Here is a 23,386-nt window from a genome sequence, read left to right as displayed (position 1 = left end):
GCCTTTACGAAAGCACGAGACTGTTAAAACACATCGTGTGAGAAAGACAGTGAGATACAGATCAGTGAATGGGACTGTGTGATATTATAAATGAATACTCAAGAAAATACCATAAGGTTTATGGTGTGTACAATGCAGAGCAACGTTAGCGTCTACATAACAGTGGTGTAGCCACAGGGAGGCCTCGGGAACCTGGGTCTCCTCATCTTCAGCTCAGGCCTCCTCTGCTCAGGCTAGTGGGGATGATGGCACTCTCACGCATGCTTAGCTCAGTGACTGTACAGGAGTGCCAACCTCAGCAGCTGAAGTGTGCCATCAACTTGAGTGGTGCTCTGGCAGTACAAGCAGGATTTGCTTAGGAGACTCTTTGGCTGGTGGGGCTTGGTATGTTTTAAAGTGACTGCGGCAGTGGCGGTTGTGGGGGGCGAGAGAATACTTGGCCCCTTCAGTCCACCTTTGGGCTTCCCTAAAATGGTCTTCTTGCTACATTCCTGCTGAATAATCACCATTTCACTCACAATAGGTTGTCATCCAGGGTATCCACACTATATGTTGTGCTAAAGTTCATTGAAATAGAAAGGTCCTAGAGTAACTCAGCCAAACCCAATTATTAAATCTATAAAACATTTTATTAACAATGCATGCAAAGTTTAGATCTTGATATTCTTTTATGATGTAGCATTTTAACGATTGTATTGCGGATCTGTTTAGTTTTCACACCATATACAATAGGGTTTAGCACAGGTGGGACAAGAAGGTAGATGTTAGCCATATAGATGGGGGTGTGGTGGAAGCTATTGTTGCCAAACCGATGGACCACTGACAAGCCAATCATGGGGATATAGAATATTAGGACAGCACAGATATGGGCTGTGCAGGTACCAAATGCCTTGGTACTTGTCTCATCTGTTGCCAGGCTGATCACACTTTTGATGATCAAGATATAAGATATAGCAATAAATAACGAGTCAATCCCCATGACAGATAGCATGACAAACAAGCCATAGATGATGTTAACTTGGATGTTCTCACATGCCAAATTCATAGCATCTTGATGCAAACAGAAGGAATGAGTCAGAAGATTACTTCTATTGAACTGGAGTCGCTTGATAAGAAGAGGGATGGGGACCATTACTGCTATACCTCTTCCTATAATGACCAGTCCAATTTTTGCAATTGATGAGTGGGTTAAGATGGAGGTGTATCTCAGTGGGTGACATATGGCGATGTAGCGATCAACAGCCATGGCCACAAGTATCCCGGACTCTAGGGCTGAAAGGAAATGAATGAAGAACATCTGGACCAGGCAGGCATCAAAAGCAATTTCTCTCCAGTTGAACCAAAGGAGACCTAGCATTCTCGGCATAGTGCAAGATGACAAGAGTAGATCGATGAAGGACAGCATACAGAGGAAGATATACATGGGCTCATGGAGGCTGGGTTCTGTCTTTATCGCAAATATAACTGTGCAGTTTCCTAAAAGTGCAATGATATACAGGGAGCACAGGAAGAAGGCAATCCAGATGTGAGCAGCTTCCAGTCCAGGAAATCCAGTCAGGATAAATGTTGAAAAGCTGATGTTAGTTGTGTTGATTGAACACATCATGTGATTTCGATCCCACTTGTTGTGCCAAAGAAGTTTCATTTCCTGGAAATGAGAAAACACGAGACTCACTGATCAGCCCCATGTGTTTCTGCATATCACTTCTGGAGAAACAGAATCCAGGGGGGAGATAAGGATTTCCACCCCTGTGCTCTTGTTTAACTCTTGCCACAGTTAAAGATCTTCTGGGCTAGACCCTTCCCTAATTTTTCCTCTAGCTCCTGCCCACAATGCTATTTCATGGATCTACCCACTTGAGCTGGATCCTCTAAATAGCGCCATTATCGACAGCCACCTTCAAAAGAGGGGCTGATCCCATGTCAATCACGCAACGACACTGTTTTGAGAATCTCAGTTATGGGAAAGGTAATGCCAGAAGTGAAGGCTGGGGTTTTAAAGGTCTACCTTCCATGGAAATCACACCTAAGAAGGCGCCTAATGGTGCCTCCGGCCATTTCTGGCATTAACCTTGCCTACAGTGGCTTTAAGCACCACAAGGTGCTTCCTAAGATGGGACAATGGCATCCCCTTCATTTTTAATAACTTTTTAACTGTTTTTTAATCAGCGCAGTCAATTACTGGGCTGATTGAACCAATTAAAACAAGTAAGCTGCTGCTGCATAACTAACTGTGCCATTCTGAGAATCCGGGCCTTGGTGTTCCATCTTATCTACACCCGGGAAGGAGAACTATGCACAGATCACTTAGCTGGGGCAATGAATATCAAAATCTGTCAATTTAAAAGTACTTCAGTATTAGAAAAAGTAAGTTCTGAACCTCTTGTTGTCTGCTTGGCTTTGAGCACATAGGAGGCTCATGAAGTTAAGACCCCAAATTAGGGTTACCATATGGTTCCAGAAAAAGGAGGACTGATTTAGACATCCGGGTTTTACGTCCATTGAAAGCAATGGACGTAAAACCCGGATGTTTTAATTCATTCTCCTTTTTCTGGAGCCATATGGTAACCGTACCCAAAATGGAGAACTGGATTAGAAACTGGTTCACTGACTGATGATAGAGAGGGTGCTAAGTGGAATTCTCTTGGAGGAATAAAAAGTGAGTGGTGGAGTGTTTCAGAGATTGGCAAAGGGACTAATTCTATTCAGTATGTTTGTGAGTGGTACTGCCAAAGCGTTAGAAGGAAAGGTTTCCCTTTTTATGGGTCACACGAAGATTCGCAATGGACGAAGGGAGTGAACAATATGAGAAGTGTTCTACACAAAGTAGAGGAATGATCTAGTGTTTATCAGTTAAAATTTAACATAAGAAATGACAGACCAGTATCCTGTTTCCAACAGTGGTCGATCCAGGTCCCAAGGATCTGGCAAGATCCCAAGAAGTAAAACAGATTTTAGGTTGCTTACACTAGGAATAAAAAGTGGATTTTCCCCAAGTCCATCTTTAATGAAAAGAAGTGCAGAGACAGAGAAAGCAAAGGAGAGGCTGATAGGGACTTCGGGACTATAATGTCTGAGGATCTGAAGGCGGTGAAACAATAACAAGACGATGGCCGTAGCTGAAGGATGCTGGGCTGCAGAGAGAGGCATTGCCATCAGAAGAAAGAAGATGTTGATGCCCCTGTAGAAGTCATTGGCAAAGCCCCACTTGGAATACTGTGTTCATTTCTGGGGGGCCATAGGAGGGGGGCCACTGAAATGTTTTAAGCCCAGTCAACAAAGTTGGGACAGTCTATCAAGGGCTATGCACTTAGTCCAGTGATTTCTACTTTTTTTGTTCTGTTGGAAAAATAGGTGTATAACCCTCGATGGAAACTGCCCCAACTTTGTTGGACTCACAAAGGATGTAAAAAGACTTGAAGTGGTTCAGAGAGAGACAACAAAAATGATATGGGGTTTACCCCAAAAGATTTATCTGTATTAAAACAAATTTAACCTCAGTTAACAATCTGTAGAATTTGTAACTAGAGGATGTAGTGAAGGTTAATAGCACAGATAGATGTCAGAGATGTTTGAATGAACTTGTGAAGAGCAGATCTTCTAACAAGGAGAAAGGAAAGGACCAAGGTCAGTCTGATTGTTAGAAGCCAAAACCAATGAGAAATGAAACAGAATGAAATGAATAGTCTCCAATTGGAAATTTCAAGTTTATATATGGCTTGATATACCAACCATCACATGTATCTGGATGGTTTACAATATTAAAAATTAGGAAAAAACCTAATAAAATTTTAGATATAGGTGAAATAAAATAAGAGGAGGGTAAAACTAAAACTATGACAAATTAAGACTTATTAGAAATGAAAGGTACTAGAGGATAGGGAAGTTTTAAATACAATGATAAATAAAAATAAAAAGGAGGGTTAGAGGGATGGGAAGTAACGAGAGGGAGACGGGGATGTCGCTTCTTAAAAGCTTTTTTGGTAGACATCTTTAAAAAGAACGATTCCCCCTGCAGCGCCTTGTGACCCCAGAAAGGCGGTATATCAAGTCCCATCCCTTCTCCCCTATATAGCTCACACATCCCTTTAGTCCAGTGGTCTCCAACTCAAACCCTTTGCAGGGCCACATTTTGGATTTGTCGGTACTTGAAGGGCCTCAGAAAAAAATAGTTCATGTCTTATGAAAGAAATGACAATTTTTCATGAGGTAAAACTCTTGATAGTTTATAAATCTTTCCTTTTGGCTAAGTCTTAATAACAATATTGTCATTTATAGCTAAAGAGACGTATGATGAAGAAACGGTTTTATTTGACTTTTGTGATGATGATAAACATACCCAGGGCCTCAAAATAGGGCCTGGCGGGCTGCATGTGGCCACTGCTTTAGTCTGAGTAATGCACCATTCAATAACTGCATATTTTGTGTTATAAGAACCAGAAAAATATTTCACTAAGCTTGGTATGAAAAAACACGACCACTGGCAGTTGTAGGCAAGAGACAGAGTGACCAGCCCTCGAATCCCTGTGCAGTGAGGCAGCAGCTGGGAAACTGTAGCTGAAGTTAAAGTCGGTATCGGCTCAGGTGAGACCCAGGGCTCCTCTCCGTGCATTGCACCCCTCTGCAGGCTCACAAAGATACAACCCCCGATATCTTTCAAGCTCTATGCTATTTCAGACACAACCCATCATACCAACTCACCAGGCACTGTGCAGAGCAGGGCAGGGAGTGCTTATCCACACCTTCACATGGAGAGAAAGCGGAAGGATGAAGGATGCGTACAGAGACCAGAGCAGGGAAAGACTGAGCGTGGGAATATTTATAGCGCTCTCCTCGAGGTGCCTGTGGGGTCATCGGGACCGCTGGGAATCTCAGCTCATCCTGCAGATACACTGAGTTGCCAGGATGGCGAGGGCTGGATGCCTGGCTTTGTGCAAGGAAATCAGGATCTGCCTTCTCTTTCAAAAATAGGTTGCTTACTTATGATATTTCCAGAGAAGAGGATAAATCATTTTCCACAGGAAAAAAAACAAAAAACTTGGAATACAATATTAAACAAATCATCTATCCAGAACTAACACAAAATTGCTCAGTTTAAAACACTTTTACTTGGCCTCTATAATAATAATAATGTTAGCTTTAAGATTCTCTCCCATTCTAAAATCTAAAAAAGCATATATTGATTTACCATTTTTGTCCAGTGTGTCTGTCATCACTAGATTGTAAGCTCTTTCAAGCAGGGACCGTCTCTTGAGTATTTAATGTACTGCGCTGGGTGCATTTGGTAGTGCTATAGAGATAAAAAATACTAGAAGTAAGAATCCTAGATCTTGTAATTGTTGTCTCTGGGGAAACATTGGGTCATCTTTGCGTTTTCAAATTGTATCTGTTTTGTTTCCTCAATCTGACTCTTTTTTATACTGATCTAGGCCGATTTCAAAAAATGAGGGTAAAATTGAGGAACAGAAAATGGAAAACTGATCAAATGTTTGCCCCTAGACAGCAATTTCAAGGCCCAAAGGGTTGTAGAATCATAAAACATCTTCCAGAAAGCCCTTAAGGTTCTTATGTTCTTACCTATCATGGATTTACAGCTTGAACTGTTGGATGACACGATGTAACATGATTTTTTTTCATGAACAGTACCGTATTTTCACTCATATACCGCGAACCCGTGTAAAACGCGCACACGGGTATAGCGCGCGGGAAACTGTAATGTATGTAAAGAAATTTTTATATACCGCACACACCCGTATACCGCGCATGCCACCCTGACTCTCCCGTCGCTGCCCGACTCTCCTTTCACCCGCCCCGACTCTCCTCTGGCCGCCCCTTGACTCTCCTTTCGCCCGCCCTGACTCTCCTCTCCCCCTTGAAGTCCTGTCCCCACCCTGAAAGCCTGATGCCCCCCTCCCGACGTCCAATTCACCCCCCCGCAGGACCACTCGCACCCCCACCCCGAAGGACCGCTTGCGCTCGCACCCGCACCCCCACCCTGAAGGATCGCTCGCACCCCCACCCCGAAGGACCGCTCGCACCACCACAGCCCCCCCCCATCATGTAGAAGCTGCCTACCGTCGTCCTGCTGCTTCCTCTGCCGGCGGTCCTGCCCCTTCTCTTAGCCCTGCGTCTATGCTGCTTCCTCTTCCGGCGGTCCCACCCTTTCTCTGATGTCAGAAAAAGGGCGGGACCGCCGGAAGAGGAAGCAGCGTAGACTTAGGGCTAAGAGAAGGGGCAGGACCGCCGGCAGAAGAAGCAGCAGGACGACGGTAGGCAGCTTCTACATGATGGGGGTGGGGGGTGGGGAGGCTGTGGGGGTGCGAGCGGTCCTTCGGGGTGGGGGTGGGGGTGCGAGCGGTCCTTCGGGGGGGGGGTGTGAGCAGTCCTGCGGGATGAATCGGACGTCGGGGGGGGAACTATGTAAAAAAAAAGGGGAAAACCCGCTCACGCGTATAACGCACAAGGTTATGCACAATTTGTAAAAATCGTGTATAACGCACGCATTATATGCGTGAAAATACGGTAATCCCCCTCCTTTACTAATGCGCAGCGTGGGTTTTAGCGCCAGCAGCGGCAATAACTGCTCTGACGCTCATAGACGTCCTATGCGCTTCAGAGCAGTTACCACTGCTGCCGGTGCTAAAACCCACGCTACCTATTAGTAAAGGAGGGGGTTAATGCCTACAAAGTATAGAAAATGTCTCTGATTTCCATAAAACTTCTTTTGTGACCAGGATAGTTACATTTTGCAATTGATCTATTTAAAAGGTGAAAATGTGGAATTTTCATCTTTTCATTCTTATGAAGTCATAAAAAGCAACGTATGAATCACAATTAACATGTACTTCCATTGAAGTTATCCAAAGATGACCACAGAAGATTTAGAAGTGAGTAGTGTTTCTAGATTTGTGATTATATTGTAAGTCACTTTCACAAATCAGCCCCCAGATGGAGTCTCCCATGATGTTCTTGGTAGCGGCATTCAAAGTTCAGTATATCCTGGTGGAAGCACTTACAGTACCTTACTCCTCTGAGTATGCTTCCATGTTCTCCTTGAATGTCTCAAGATGAGTATCGAGAACATGGACTTTGAGAGACATCCTACAGCCCATTTTACTGTAATTCTTCACCAGATTCTCAACCAACTCCAAGTAGTTTTCGGCCTTGTAATTGCCACTGCAACAAAGTTGTTCCAAACCACTTTCTCCTTCTCAGTTAGCTTCTTGGGAAATTTCTTGTACTCGAGGATCTTCTTTATTTGTGGTCTGATGAAGACACCAGCTTTGACCTTTACCTCAGACAGATTAGGGAAGATGTCTTGAAGGTACTTGATGGTTGCTGACTCCTTATCTAGAGCTCTGACAAATTGTTTCATTAGACACAATTTGATGTGCAGTGGTGGCGCTGGTACTTGTTCCCGTTATAGAGCAGCACAGTTTTGATGCTGCTGGATGAGCTGTCAATGAAGAGATGCCACTCTTTTGGGTTACATGAGATTCCAGTCACATTGTTGCAGAAGCAGAGCTCATCTTGAAGGATGAAAAAGATGGAAAAGCTTGGTGACACTTCTGATTTGTGTCTTACACACTTTCATCCAATAAATCCCACTGCCTGAGCCTAGACGTCAAATGCTCGGCATTGGACTTGGTGAGATCAAGATCTCTGATCAAGTTTCTGAGGTTTTTTTGGTATGGATAATATAGGTTTCTCTCATCAGCTGTACCAATGATATTGTAAACTGGATCTACAACATCTCCCTCATTCTCTGACATGCTGCTCTCTTCTGAAGACAGCACCTCTCTCTCTGGGGGAGTGGGTCTGGAGAGCTCAGGGCAATGTGGCACTGGGGCGATGGATGAAGGATGAAGGAATGTCCAAATAAAGTGATTGCAGATGCATGCTTGCCAGTTAGATGATTGGAAGGGTCTACCATGTAGAAGTAGCAGTTAATTGAGTGGTCAGTGGGCTCCTGCCAAATTCTTGGGATAGCAAACTTCATGGCTCTCTTTTCTTGTCTGTACCATCCTGTAGAACAAAATGAAATTATGGTAATGAAAATAATACATTTATTAATATGTACGAGATTCTCACAACATATTTCATATATGATATATTTTCAAATAACATTGAAAATTTTTGAATATAAATCTTAATTAAACATTCTAAGAAATTTTATAGCAGAAAATTCTGCCATCCTAGTGAGAAACAAAATTATCTTACCTTCCAGAGTCTTTTGGCAGTGCTCGCATGTGAAGTGAAATGCCCAAGGTTTGTCTTGCTCTCCAACAGTCATGCCGAAATATGCCTTGTAGGCATCACGCATTTTAGCAGATGTTTCTATGCAATAAGTTTCCCTCTTGTTTTGATAAATTGCCAACATATATAGCAAAATACATCTGCCAGATGTTTTCAGCCTCTGGATGCCATCTAAAACAATGTAAATATCTTACCAGTTAAACAGTTGGAACTGAACTGTTCTGGTGGGCTTAAGATCTCCATAGTTATACTATATTAGCATTTATATTGATGGAAAGTTCTAGAAAGTTCTTGAAGTTACTCTATGGGGCCCTTTCACTAATTTCAAAGTATCAATGTCCTCCTCAGAAAAGCAAAATTTGAGGGGAATGGTAGCCATTTTCTATACTTTTGTGGCATAGACGATTAAGAAAGAACAAAATAAAAATAAAAATTGTTATGCAGTGTAATCTAGACCAGAAAGCTCAAAAACTGATGACAATGCATCATACTTTGTACCTCCAAAGCGACAAAGACCGGCTATATTGATCATAAAATATTGGTGGTTGGGATATGTTCCAAGTTAGAGGAAACACGAAAATTGAATTATTACATGAAGATCAGCAATGAGAAAATGTTAATGAGAACATCATCAAGTTGAAAGAGACAAAAATGAGTGTAGAATTTAACAACTGCTGGAAACCTGATTAGCTAACAGGAAAAACAAGGCCTTATATCAGTGTCTCGCAAACTTTCCAGCTGGCGGCACACTAAGAACATAAGAATTGCCGCTGTTGGGTCAGACCAGTGGTCCATCCTGCCCGGCAGTCCGCTCACGTGGCGGCCCTCAAGTCAAAGACCGGTGCTCTAAATGAGTCCAGCCTCACCCGCGTACGTCCCAGTTTAGCAGGAACTTGCCCAACTTTGTCTTGAAACCCTGGAGGGTGTTTCCCCCTATAACAGACTCTGGAAGAGCGTTCCAGTTTTCCACCACTCTCTGGAAGGCACTCGGAAGTGTGCAGATGTCGATGCGGAGGTCCATCTGGCCGCGACCCTCTTTAGTGGAGGGATCCGGGAGGTGCAGGGAGAGGAGGAGAGACACCGGCCAGGAGGAGAGTCATCTATGCCGGCTGACTTCCTGCAGGACGTGCCTCTCGCCGCGAGAGGCACGTCCTGTAAGCAGTCAGCCGGCGTGGACGACGCTCCTCCTCGCCAGTGTGTCGCGGCACACCTGAAATCTCAGGAGGGACACAGTTTGCGATACACTGCCTTACACGGACAATATCTTAGAGAAATTAAGACCAACTTGAGCTGCCTGAGGACTTCACAAAGGCAAGAAAGAATCAGCTCAGGAACAAGTTTTACAAGCTACCTGCATGAAAACATATTTGTATGTAACACATTGCCTTATGTTCCAGCAGCGTTTGATTCTCCACACACCAGTTTTTCCACGTATTCATCATCATAGGACTCTTAGGGACCCCTGAAGAAGACATCTTGTCGAAACGTGGACCGTGTTGGGTTCTGTGCCACTAGCCAATTAGGTCCTTTTGATTTGTATGTGGCTTTATATTCTTTATGTGGATTGTTTATTTGGAACTTCGATTAAAGTCCACTTCAGGATCATTGTCTCTCCACAGTACTCTTTTGCAGGCAATGTAATGAAAAAGATGAAACTTGTTTAGTGGATGCAGTAAAATTACCCAAACTGAATACAAAGAACTTCACAACAAGGTAGTTCCCCTACCTGGACAACTGGCTCATCAAAGATTCAACATCTCAGGGGGTTATTGTAGCGACCCAACGGACTATGTGGTTCCTACAAAGCTTGGGATTCAAAATCCACTTTCCCAAATCCCACCTTCAGCCCTCTCAGAACTTGCTGTTCTGGACACTGTGCAACTCAGAGCATTCCTTCCTCAGCAACGTCTGGATGCTCTCCTTTAGCTTTGCTGCACGGTGTCTTCCCTTCCTTCACTGTCGGCGAGACACATGATGGTACTACTCAGTCACATGGCCTCGACCATTCACGTGACTTCTTTTGACAGACTTCAACTCAGAATTCTTCAGTGGACCCTGGACCCTGGGCAAGAAAAATGGCTTTAGAGTCAAGAAATATGATATAACCGCCATGTAGAAAAAAGTTAGAGAAAATAACAAAGAAAAGACTATGGGATTTTCAAATTCAAATAGACCAGCCGAAGCTCATGTAAATCGCTCTGAATTGACTCCCCAGTCATTAGTGGTGGTACAGAAGCGTTCAATAAACAATATAACACACCTGATATCACAGTAAATAATAATAACAGAAATAAATACTGTGATTTTCATCAGCATTGTGGTACCAGGAGGCACAAACATTCAAGACAAAGAATTGGAAAATGAATAAAGTTTTGAGACTCGACAGTAGAAATGGAAGACTCTGTTGGACCTCACGTCAAGCCATGGTGGGTTTTCCCTATTGTTATGGGAGCCTTAGGCAGCTTTACACCAAGGCTGGACAAATTTCTGCAAAACCTCAAAATTTCAGATTTGACCATAGCCGACTTGAAGTAACTATATTTTATAATACCTGGATATCAGACAAATCTCTGTTTCTGTTTTGTACCATGTCTGATAATAACGGTGACAACATCCAGCCCACAGCTATCAGCATTTGTTAGAACACAGATATCCAGCAAGTGCCGATGATAAGCAGCCAGTCTTTTTGCTTTCATCCGGGTTGTTACATGATTGGGTAACTCTTGGCTCCCTAGACCACACTGGCATTGCCTGGATAGTGCCACTGTGGACTGGTTTGGCTTTCAGCAGCAGTAGCCAGGTATGTGCAGGTGAAAATCCAGGAATGGTCCTGTCAGTGGGATGGACCCGGACTTGCTCTTTCCCAGATAAGTCCCACTGAATATTGGCCCCCAGTTATAAAGGCGTATAATATGGCTATTATAATCATGTTCTTTCTTTCTTTATACAAGTCTCAATCCCATTCACCTAGGGGAGCTCAGAACGGTTTATATGAATTTATTCAGGTGCTCAAGCATTATATACTGCCTTTCTGAGGTACAGTCAAAGCGTTTTAGATATTGCATTCACAATCCAGTGGGCATTTGCTGCTGAGAGAAAGCCATTCATTGAGCAGGAGCAGATCGCTAGTTTTGAATAGCGATTTTTCCCTTCTTGCAAAGAGAAAAGGAGCCCTTACCAGACATATAAGAACATAAGCATTGCCTCTACCGGGTCAGACCAGGGGTTCATCGTGCCCAGCAGTCCGCTCCTGTGGTGGCCCCCCAGGTCCATGACCTGTAAGTGATCCTTTACCTAAAACGTGTATTCCCTATTCATTTAGTGTCCTGTATAGTTACCCTCTATCTGTATCCTTCAATCCCCTTCACCTTCAGGAAGTCATCCAATCCCTTTTTGAAACCCAATATTCTACTCTGTCCTATCACCTCTTCAGGGAGCGCATTCCAGGTGTCCACCTTCCTAGCATTCGTTTTGAAACTGTCTCCTTTCAATTTTTCTGAATGCCCTCTTGTTTTTGTTGCTTCCGCTAGTCTGAAGAATCTGTCCCTCTCCACCTTCTCTATGCGTTTCATGGTCTTATAAGTCTCTATCATGTCCACTCTAAGTCCCCGCTTTTCCAGGGAAAAGAGCCCCAGCTTCTCTAGCCTTTCAGCATATGAAAGGTTTTCCATGCCTATTATCATCCTTGTTGCTCTTTTCTGGACCTTCTCGAGTATTGCCATATCCTTCTTAAGGTACAGCGACCAGTATTGGATGCAGTATTCCAGATGTGGGCACACCATCGCCCGATACAGTGGCAGGATAACCTCCTTCGTTCTGGTCGTGATACCTTTTTTGATAATGCCCAACATTCTGTTCGCCTTTTTTGAGGCCACTGCGCATTTTGCCGCTGGCTTCATTGTTATATCTACCAATACCCCCAAGTCCTTTTCTAGGTTGCCTTCCCCCCAGTACCATCCCTCTTTGAGAAGTCTTTAAGCAAGGAAAACTCTACACAATCCTGGGGGAAAGAGGAGAAATAGATGAGAGAAAAAAAAAAATAAATCAAAAGACTTCTTAAACAATGTGCCAGATCAGATTTGAAATCTGGACACCCCAACCGATAAGAGAAAGGATTCAGAGCCACGTTTTTAACCCCAGCTCCAACAATCAGCATTAAAGAACCAGGCCTTACTCCAGCACAGCCTATGTGATTGGTAATCAAACCTTGCATTCCAAAAGGGCGTCAAGTACTACTGTGACCCTTAAACCAGAAGAGAAATGTGAATTTTTAAGAAGGTGTCAGCTGTTTTAATCGATCACTAATCCATCTAGTGCTCTGAAGGGCTGAGCCTGGCAGTGTCCAGCTAACAGCAGGCCTCATTAATTTACAGCAGCTAATGCGTTGGTAATTGAGAAGGGAACAGCACAGATTGGCAGCTTTCTTCCCTTTGCATGATGCTAAACTAAACTAAACCTTAAGTTTGTATACCGCATCATCTCCACAGAAGTAGAGCTCGGCACGGTTTACAGGAGTTGGTATAGAAAGGAACTACAATGAAAAGTAGAAGGACTTAGAGAGAGAAGTTTAGAGGGACTTCGTATATCGATGAGGGAGGGGTCATTGCATTTTAGAGAAAAGCCAAGTCTTCAAATGTTTTCGGAAGAGTTGGAGGGAGGTCAGGCTCCAAAGCGGGGTAGTAAAGCTGTTCCAGAGTTCGGTGATCCTGAAGAAGAGGGAAGTCCCTAATTTTCCTGCATGGGATATGCCTTTTAAAGAGGGGAAGGATAGTTTGAATTTTTGAGTGGATCTGGTGGTGTTGGGATTAGAGGAGTTCCAGGATAACGGAAAAAGGGGAGGCAGGATACACTGTGTCCCTTCAGCACTCCCAGAGGGGCTTAAATCTTGATACACACAGGTGTGCTCATGACAAATACACATCAAAATGCTCTTGACATGAGAGAATGCTTTTTTTCTTTTTACCCCTTTTAATAAATATGCTACATTTTCACCAGAATGTGCTGAGCGTGTATGGCTCATCTTTCCTGGCCCCACAGCCTCCCTCCCTCACCTTACCACAGAGACTTTCAATGTGCAAATCTTAGCATGCACGAAAGACCCTCAACATAGAAACCAGGGTTTAAGGGGCAATGCCGTAATGGTGCCCAGAAAGCAAGCATTAGGAGTCTGTTCTATAAGGGATTGTAGGTGCCTACGTTCCTTTATACATTGCTAGCAGAACCAGGTGTCCTCGTATCTGCTCTTGTCAGCCGTAGAGGTGTGAGTGCCTAAGTGTTCTATGAGTGGGAGCCCCGCCCATGCCCCACCTCCATTGCAAATACACACAGTGTAAGTTAAGTGGGCATTTTCAGAGGTGTCATGCTGGCATTTGCGTGTGTAGCATCATACATGTGGATTCCAATGCTTTTTTCTAAACATCTTCACAAGTAAAGTGTGTGGAAACGCTAATGTCTAAGTTCTAGAATTGCCCCATTTAGTCTTCTCTGAGTCAGGCATGGGGGACGACGACCCACTGCTGTCCCTGGGATCGGTAGCATGGAGATTCCGCATAGAATCTTGTCATTGTTTGAGATCCTGCCTGGAATCCTGCTACTCTTTCAGATTCTGGAATCTTGCTTCTATTGGACACAGGATTCTGGGCTAGGTGGACCATTGGTCTGACCCAAGATGGCTATTCTTATGTTCTTATGACCTGTACAGGGCTGATACAGTTTTAGATGTAATAGGTTTCTGTTGAAGAGAGCTTGCAATCCAGGTGAATAACTGAGGCAATGGAGATAAACGGCTTCTTTAACCAAAGTTGCTTTATGTGAATTTGTTCATGAGTTGATGTATGTTTATGCTGTAACCCACTAAGGTTTTAGGCGAGAACATTTTTTTAAATAAATAAATTACTGGAGGCAGCTGGTAACGCACAACTATAGTAACTGTTTCTGCCTTGCGCCATCGGTGTGGGCACATTTGCATATTAAGAGCATTTTGTGTTGGGGAGGAACTTAAGAACATAAGAGTAGCCTTATTGAGTCAGGCCAATGGTCCATCAAGCCCAGTAGCCCGCTCTCACGGTGGCCAATTCAGGTCCTTAGTACCTGGCCAAAACCCAATGAGTAGCAACATTCCATACAGAATCTCAAAGAATAGCAAGATTCCGGAATCCCATAGAGTAACAAGATTCTAGAATCCCAAAGAGTAGCTACATTCCATATTGAATCTCAAAGAATAGCAAGATTCCGGAATCCCAGAGAGAAACAAGATTCTAGAATCCCAAAGAGTAGCTACATTCCATATTGAATCTCAAAGAATAGCAAGATTCCGGAATCCCAGAGAGAAACAAGATTCTAGAATCCCAAAGAGTAGCAACATTCCATACAGAATCTCAAAGAATAGCAAGATTCCGGAATCCCATAGAGTAACAAGATTCTAGAATCCTAAAGAGTAGCAACATTTCATACAGAATCTCAAAGAATATAAAGATTCCGGAATCCCAGAGAGAAACAAGATTCTAGAATCCCAAAGAGTAGCTACATTCCATATTGAATCTCAAAGAATAGCAAGATTCCGGAATCCCAGAGAGAAACAAGATTCTAGAATCCCAAAGAGTAGCAACATTCCATACAGAATCTCAAAGAATAGCAAGATTCCGGAATCCCAGAGGGTAACAAGATTCTAGAATCCCAAAGAGTAGCTACATTCCATGCTATTGATCCAAGACAAGCAGTGGCTTCCCCCCTGTCTTTGTCAATAACAGACTATGGACTTTTCCTCCAGTAAATTGTCCAAACCTTTCTTAAAACCAGCTACCAGGAGGGGCAATTAGATGCGGCATGGGTGGAGAGTAGGTGTGGAGAGAAAATTCCAGGTAGTATGTGGCATATAACTAAATAGGAGATGCTAAAAGTAGCATTTTCAATAGGACGTACAAATCTCATTTTGGACATTTTGAAAAAAATAAAAATATATAGATATAGATATAAATATATTTTGGGTGTTCAATAGCTCTGAGATTGGAAAACAATAAGATTAATTACAGTGCCAAACAATTGCATTCATTTCGATCAAATCACTTTTATGTCCTTGTCAATACTGAATATACAATTTTAAAAATGTCTTATTAGTTGTGAGTTGTTTTCACTTGAGATATAGGTGCATTCATGCTATTCCGTCTCTTTGCATTGTAGATCGTTTGAGTCCTGACGGGTTTGAGCCTGATCCCTGTGTGTGTATCTGATTTGGACTCTGTTTAAAGGACTCTTGCTTCTTTTGGCATTAGTCCCTCACTATTCTGCTTCCCATAACCTACCCTAATTTGTACCCTTTAGTACATCTGCCCCTAAATAAATACATAGATTTAATCAAAATATGGGATATAGAAGGATGAAATTTATGATGTCACAGGTGAGGAAATCTGGCTCTTTCATAAGAACATAAGAACATAAGCAGTGCCTCCGCCGGGTCAGACCATAGGTCCATCCTGCCCGGCAGTCCGCTCCCGCGGCGGCCCAAACAGGTCACGACCTGTCTGAATCACCAAACCCCTTGCCACCTTGGTTTCTCATTGAAGTCCTATCTTCCCATCAAAGTCCTCACCCTCTGGTCTTGCCCATGCACGACCTGGTTGGCTTTCTATACTTATTACCTGGTTAGCTTTCTATACTTGTGTTACATCCCAGCACCTCTCTCAGTATCCCACGATCCCTTTATCCCTCAGGAATCCGTCCAATCCCTGTTTGAATCCCTGTACCGTACTCTGCCTGATCACTTCCTCCGGTAGCGCATTCCAAGTGTCCACGACCCTTTGGGTGAAAAAAACTTCCTTGCATTTGTTTTGAACCTGTCTCCCTTCAGTTTCTCCGAATGCCCCCTCGTACCTGTTGTCCCCTTCAGCCTGAAGAATCTGTCCCTATCCACCCTCTCTATGCCCCTCATGATCTTGAAGGTCTCTATCATATCTCCCCTGAGCCTCCTTTTTTCCAGAGAGAAGAGCCCCAGCCTATCCAACCTCTCGGCGTATGGGCAGTGTTCCAGCCCTTTTACCATTTTTGTTGCTCTCCTTTGGACTCTCTCAAGTACCGCCATGTCCTTCTTGAGGTGCGGCGACCAATACTGAACGTAGTATTCCAGATGTGGACGCACCATCGCTCGATACAATGGCATGATGACTTCCCGTGTTCTGGTTGTTATGCCCCTCTTTATGATGCCCAGCATCCTGTTGGCTTTTTTCGAGGCTGCTGCGCACTGTGCAGATGGCTTCAGTGATGCATCCACCAGCACACCCAAGTCTCTCTCAAGTCTGCTGTCTCCCAACAATGCCCCCCCCAATTTGTAGTTGAATAACGGGTTCTTTTTCCCTATATGCATGACCTTGCATTTGTCCACGTTAAAGCGCATTTGCCATTTGTTTGCCCAGTCTTCCAGCTTGTCCAGGTCCCTTTGCAGGTCCTCACACTCCTCCCTGGACCTAACTCTACCGCACAGTTTGGTATCGTCTGCAAATTTTATAACCTCGCACTTTGCCTCCTTTTCCAGCAAACTATCTTAGAAGGACCAACAGTGGCAAACAGAAGGAATAAGTCTATAACATTAACACTGTGTTATCTTATCCAGATCAGTCTTCAATGTGGTTTTAAATCTGTATATTTTTTACCTTTGTTCTTCGCCTAGAAATTTTTGATAGACAATTAAATAAAATTTTAATAAAACTTGAAGATACAATGTACGTTGCTGGAGACTCCCCCGTGCCCAAGAGCCCCATAAGATTTGATAAGCATTTGTGATAAATATCCTCACACCGGTAGAGCGGCAGAGACATCTGGACAGCTTCTACGATGCACTGACTCCTCTTCATGGTAGGTCTCATTGCTGATGATGTGTCATTTTGCCTACATTGTAGAAAGAGGAGTTGTTCAGAGTGGCAAAGGGCTGTGGAAAGAGCTGGAGGGATGTCAGGATGCACAGGGAGAGGCAAAACCAGCAGAAGAAAGAGCTAATTATGCCTTTGTGCAGGTTGCTGCACTTTCACGGGGACATAGAGAGAGCAAAGGCAGCCCAGAAAAAGAGTTCAAGATAGTGTGAGACTAAGGAAGTTCAACAGGGGAAAGAAATTGAGCGACATCTGAAAGAGTACAAAAAAACACAGATTTGTCTTTTGTAAAGAAATTAGAAAATTGTACATCAAGAACAATAGCCGAGTATCTCCATTTGTACGGAAAATAAAGTAATTCAAACAATTAGTCAAAAGAAAAGAAACTATTTTCAGACAAAATAAATAACACCCTCTAAACACCACAACATAAGGACTGGAACTCCAAGATTAAGAGGCTCATTTTCAAAAAAGAAAAATGTCCACAAGTGGTCTAAAGGGCTAGATGGACATTTTTCTTGCCAAATGCTTCCAATTCACTATTTTCAAAACCTATGTTCTAGACAGATATCCACGTTAATAATAATAATAACTTTATTTTTGTATACCGCAATACCACAAGCAGTTCAGAGCGGTTTACAGAGGAAGAGACTGTATACAGACAGCGATGTTACAAAAAAAAAGACTTTCAGATTACATTAGCATGCCAAGAGTAGACAAGATTTATCTGGAAGCATTTCAAAGATACAAGACAGGAAAGCAGGTTTCTGGGTCTCGCTGCGTCTGTGTAGAAAGAACCAACGTTTGAGCCATTGTACCCTGAAGAAAGCCACAGCATGATGGCTGAAACAGACGCAGCGAGACCCAGAAATCTGCTACAATCATGACGCTAGCCGCGGAGGCCTAAGAGAACAGATATCCATGGCGCCCATCCACAGTTTGTGTAAATTTCAAGGGGGTGTGGGTAGGACATGGATGTTTTTCTGCCATTTTAGGCATTTGGTGGGTTCTGGAAGGCTCACCATATAAAGGGGTTATGGTGAAGGGGGTACCTGGGACTTTAGTGCCCTCTGAGATGCCCTGGGATATCTGTGTGGCTACAAATCTCAGCCTCATCAGAGCAATTTGCGAATCAGAAAAATGTTTATATTTTTGTTGCAAAAATGGCTATTTTCCAGATATTTTTTTGCCATCCTAGAGAAAAAAAGCACCAAAACAAGCCCTAGGAATCGGTGTCGTAGCGAGGGTACGAGGTGCCTGGGGCGGTGGTGCCCTCCCCGCTCTCTTCTCTGCCCCCCATCTTGCCTCCTGCATCGCTGTTGACTCTCCCTCTGACGTCACTTCATAGGCGTGGGACCCAGAAGTGATGTCAGAGGGAGACCCGGTGCTGGCGCCTGCAAAGCGGAGGAAGTGTGGCGGGGGAGGGGCGGAGAGGAGGGCGGGAGCTGCCCCCCACCCTCCCCTTACTATGCCATTGATGAGAATGGCTCGATGACACCATTCTTAGTAAAACACCCATGCAGAGCAGTGGACGTCACATAATGGGACCCGGGTATAAATCCCAGTTTAAGACCCTTATTTTGTACTGGATAATTCTGCTTAGGGTTGTCAAATTTTCCTTTCGGAAAATCCGGGCCCCCTTAGCCCCACCCCCAGGCCTGCCTAGTTACATCCACCCCTGCCTTAAACCCAGCTCCACCTACCACAGCCGGCTCATGTCAGGCAGGGAGGAAGTCCACGCCTGCGCAGACGCTACACGATGACATCATGTGTGGCGGCCGCGCATGCCTGAACTTCCTGCCTGACAGCTTTTTCAAAACCTGGACAAAGTGCCGGGTTTTGAAAAGCCGTCCGGACCCCTGGAGGACGTGTCCAGGGCAGTCTGGACTTCTGGTAACCCTAATTCTGGTCAATTTCGGGCTGAATATCTGCATCAACAATCAGAAACACGTGTCCCGTTAACCTTCACAGTATTTACCAACCACTGGTGACTAGAAGTCCCTCAGAATCTAAGACAGTGATGGGTGACAGAAGACTGTTTTGATAGGGAAAAAGGGAGAAATCTGGAAGAACAATACTGCATGTTAGAGGCAGTGAGTGGTTCTGTCCCTGCCCCATTCCTGCAAGCTCTGCGTTAACCACACTAGTGCTGCCCGATTCATTTTGGGTGAATCGATTCGAATCGATTGAAAACAAAAAAACATTGGCCTCCTGATTTGATGACTGACCCTTCCCCCTTAAGCTGGAGCGGCAGCGCTGCCTCTTGCTGGACGGCCGCTACCGCACCTGCTTTAAAGGGAAAGGGGGAAGGGTCAGTATGGGAAGTGCTGGTGTCCGGCTTCCCTCCTGGCCTCCCATGCATCCATTTACCTTATTTCAGCAGCCTGCAGAGAGGATCACTTGTGCAAACTGCTATAGGTCTTCGGAGCTGTTTCCTCTGCCGCGATCCTGCCTCTGACATTAGAGGAGGGGGTGGAACTGAGGCAGAGGGAAGACAGCTCCCAAGGCCTATAGCAGTTTGCAGAAATCGCTAGCACAAGAGATCCTCTCTACAGGCTACTGAAGTGAGGTAAATGGATGTAGGTCAGGGGGAACACTCAGGCCTTCCATGGAGGGGGAGGTGCAGTCCTTCGGGGGTGCTGGTACAGGCCTTCAGGGGGGACAGGCCTTTAAGGGAGCATGCAGGCCTTCAGGGGGGTACAGGCCTTCAGGGGGGGACAGACCTTCAGGGGAGGGGGGCCCTGGTGTAGAAGTACACAAAGGGATGGAGAGAGGGAAGGGGGTGGGGTTCAAAGAGACGTGCATATGCCAGACTTTGGGGGGAAGAAATAATGGGTCTAAAAACAGAGGAGAGGGAGAGAGATGGTGAACAATGGGATTTAGGGAGGGAAGGAACAGAAAGGGAGAGAAGTTGGACACAAGGGATGGTGTGGAGGGGGGATAGAGATACTGGATAGGAGGGTAGTTGGGAAGAGAAAGGGGAGAGATGGTGGACCCTGGGGTGGTGGGGAAGGAGGGAGAGATGTTGGATGAAAGAGTAGTTGAGAAAAGGTGGATCTATGGATGGAGACGAAAAAAAGGAAAGATGCCAGACCTCCAGGGGAGTGAAGGGAAACGGAAGGGGAGGACAGAGATGGAAGATGGAGGTAAGCACGGAGAAAGAAGAAAGGAGATCCTGGCAAGCAAGTTATCAGAAGACAACCAGAGCCTGGGACCAACAAGATTTGAATAATGACCAGACAACAAAAGGTAGAAAAAATAATTTTATTTTCTGTTTTGTGATTATAATATGTCAGATTTGAAACATGTATCCTGCCAGAGCAAATGTGAGCTAGGATTTAACAGAGAGAGGAAAAGTCATTTTTGTTTGTTTACACCACAGCGCCAGTGTGGGTAGGAGAGGGCAAAGGGGGTGAAGAGGCTAGAAAATAAATCCACCATGATGTCTGGAAAAAACCCCACCCACTTGGGCAGGAAAATCGAATCGCAAAATCGATTTAATAGGCTGAATTGAATTGAAAGTTTTATTCCTCAATCGGGCAACACTAAACCACACAAGCCTCAAATACTTATGAGACTTGTGCAGATGAGGACAGGGGCAGGGGCAGAGGCAGGAACAGAGTTCATGGGGATGGAACAGGACAGGGTGTGATGAATTCCCGGCCGGGTCTTCCAGGAATCCTGCACATTCACCCCCAACAGCACACTTAAACCACTTTAGAAGGTATAACAAATGCTTTTATTAAGATATATAACTGAGTCTATTCCCTCATAGGTTCAATGAAGGCAAAGAAATAGCCATAACTTTTATATCTTATATTCAATTCAACAACCTCAGCTTTTGATCAATTCTCCAGCTCTCCCAGTATTCAAGTAATATACGGTAGTTGGCTTACTGTAGACCTCAGCCAAATACTAACAGTCTCAAATAGGCAGTTCTTCCAGCTTCCTCTGCTCAAGGAAGTCTCTATCCCACAAGGACCTCTCTGAATGAATTCCAGACTGGAACAGATATATTGTTCTCTGCCTATGTCCCACCCCTCTGAGTCAGGCAGGATCTGTTCTGACCAGTTAGCGCCACCTCCTGGAGGATAGCCTAACTGTCAACTCAATGAACCAGCGCCCTCTGCTGCCTATTGATATAAATAGCATAATTTGTGAGGGAGAATCCCTAACTCTCTCACATGGGGATAAAGAGATGTGTAATAGCAGGAAAGTAGGATACAATCAGCAATTGAGAGAATGTGCAGACCTGATGGACCTGTGAGTCTTTTTCTGCCATTAGTTTCTATATTTTGATGATGGGGATTACCAGCTTCCCAAGAAAGAAAAATCTTCTTCTTTATCCCTTCAAATTTATTTCATGACCCCATGCCTTGGAGCTTCCATACTGAATCACTTAAGATTGGTTTGACTTAGTGTGACTGTTGGTTGTGGATGACATGGTAGAGATCCATGTCACTCAAGATGAGTTTAGATGGCTCAGGATAGGACTCTAGATGCAATCATTTCTGAAAGACTGTTTGCAGAACAATTGTTTGGGAAGGTTGCAACAGGGTATATCGTGTGGAGAAACCTAACTCTTCAAGTGACTCATTCTTTCTATACATCTTGTCCATTTGTTGTAATGAGCTGCTACAGTGATTTATTCATTTATTTTTTTAAATAGGAGAATTATAAAGTCATCCATCACAATGCTTAAGACAGAGCATGACTGTTCTTAATAACACCAATTTCGCTCCTTCAAACTTCATCTTGATTGGCATTCCTGGGCTGGAAGCTTCCCACATCTGGATCTCCATCCCATTCTGTTTATTTTACATTATTGCGCTCTCGGGAAACTGTGCTATTCTATTTATTATAAAAACAGAACGAAGCCTCCATGCACCTATGTACTTCTTCCTCTCCATGCTAGCTCTCAATGATATCGGCTTGTCGTTGACTACTCTACCTACAATGCTCAGTGTCTTTTGGTTCAATTGTAATGAGCTGGAATTTGATGTCTGCTTGGTCCAAATGTTCTTTCTTCACACTTTTTCATTTATGGAGTCCTCGATACTTTTCGCCATGGCCTTTGATCGCCTTATTGCAATCTGTAACCCTCTGAGATACGCCTACATTTTAACCAATCCCATCATAGCTAAGATTGGGGCGGCCATTGTAGTGAAAGGTATAGGTGTGGTAATCCCTGTGGTCTTTCTATTGAAGAGGCTGCCATTTTGTAAAACGAATCTCCTTTCTCATTCTTTCTGCTTCCATCCTGATATGCTAAAGCTTGTGTGTGCAGATACCAAAATCAATAATATTTATGGCTTATTTGTCGTTGTTGCGACAGCAGGAATAGACTCCGTTTCCATTGCCTTATCTTACGTGAGAATCCTCATGACTGTCCTGAGTATCGCTTCACGAGAAGAACGTCTGAAGGCATTTAACACCTGTGTGTCCCATATCTGCGCCGTCCTAATCTTCTACATCCCAATGATTGGACTATCAGTGGTGCACAGATTTGGGGAAAATGCTCCTCCTGCAATATATACAGTAATGGGCAACATCTATCTTCTCATCACGCCTGTGCTGAACCCAATAATCTATAGCATAAAAACAAAACAGATTCAGAAAGCAGTACTGAGAATATTCTGTCTGAGGCAGCGTCAAATCCATCTGTGAAATGCAACCTGATGGCTCCTGGAAAGAGCTTTTTCACAACCACAATTTATCTCATACATACCTTCATAGAGGAGGGACATGGAAATGAGGCACAAAAGTCTCAATTGAACAAAATCATGGCACCAACATCTAAACCCTGTCCTGTTTGGCTGTTAGAAGGGCATCAAAAGCACAGCATAAAGTAACATATAGTGATAATAATAATAATAGTTTATATACCGCAGGACCGTGAAGTTCTATGCGGTTTACAATGATTAAAAAATGTTACAGATTGAGAAGTACTAACAGAGTTAAAGTTTAGCAGTCAGTTGTTGTGGGGGAAAGACTGTGCAGTGCAGCTGCCTACGTACTTTAGGAACAGATATGTTTTTAGGTGTTTCCTAAATTCCCCATAAGTATTTGCAAGCATGAGCAATTTGCCCCCATAATGCTGCCTGATATGAGAAGAGATGTTGAAGGTGTCTTTTAAATTTACATCCTCTGACCGGTGGGGAAACAAAATTCAAGTTTGAGCTTCTGATATGTTGATTGGTTGAGAAAGAGAAAAGGTCGGTTCTATATCTGGGGACTAGGCCGAAAAGTACCTTAAAGCAGAAACATCC

The 23,386-nt window shown here is 43.9% G+C and overlaps 2 protein-coding genes across 2 annotated transcripts; one reads left to right on the top strand and one right to left on the bottom strand.

Moving 5' to 3' along the window:
* Positions 1–631: 631 nt before the first annotated feature.
* On the bottom strand, positions 632–4,740 carry LOC117362315 (olfactory receptor 51E1-like). Its single transcript, XM_033948546.1, has 2 exons — positions 4,702–4,740; positions 632–1,648 (listed from the first exon to the last, which is right to left on the bottom strand). The coding sequence occupies exon 2, from the start codon at positions 1,643–1,645 to the stop codon at positions 632–634; it is 1,014 nt and encodes a 337-aa protein (XP_033804437.1). The 5' UTR covers positions 1,646–1,648; positions 4,702–4,740.
* A 17,087-nt stretch (positions 4,741–21,827) lies between these two features.
* Positions 21,828–22,784, top strand: LOC117362314 (olfactory receptor 51G2-like). Its single transcript, XM_033948545.1, is given in 3 exon segments — positions 21,828–22,125; positions 22,128–22,135; positions 22,167–22,784. Coding segments are annotated over 3 exon segments (924 nt in total).
* The last annotated feature ends 602 nt before the right edge of the window (positions 22,785–23,386 follow it).

The sequence above is a fragment of the Geotrypetes seraphini genome, chromosome 6, assembly GCF_902459505.1.
Source record: "Geotrypetes seraphini chromosome 6, aGeoSer1.1, whole genome shotgun sequence".
Classification (NCBI taxonomy): domain Eukaryota; kingdom Metazoa; phylum Chordata; class Amphibia; order Gymnophiona; family Dermophiidae; genus Geotrypetes; species Geotrypetes seraphini.
This window is presented reverse-complemented; position numbering and strand designations above follow the sequence as displayed.

Excerpts from the sequence above, each read along its gene's own strand:
- LOC117362315 (XM_033948546.1), bottom strand. The coding sequence starts at position 1,645 with ATGAAACTTCTTTGGCACAACAAGTGGGATCGAAATCACATGATGTGT.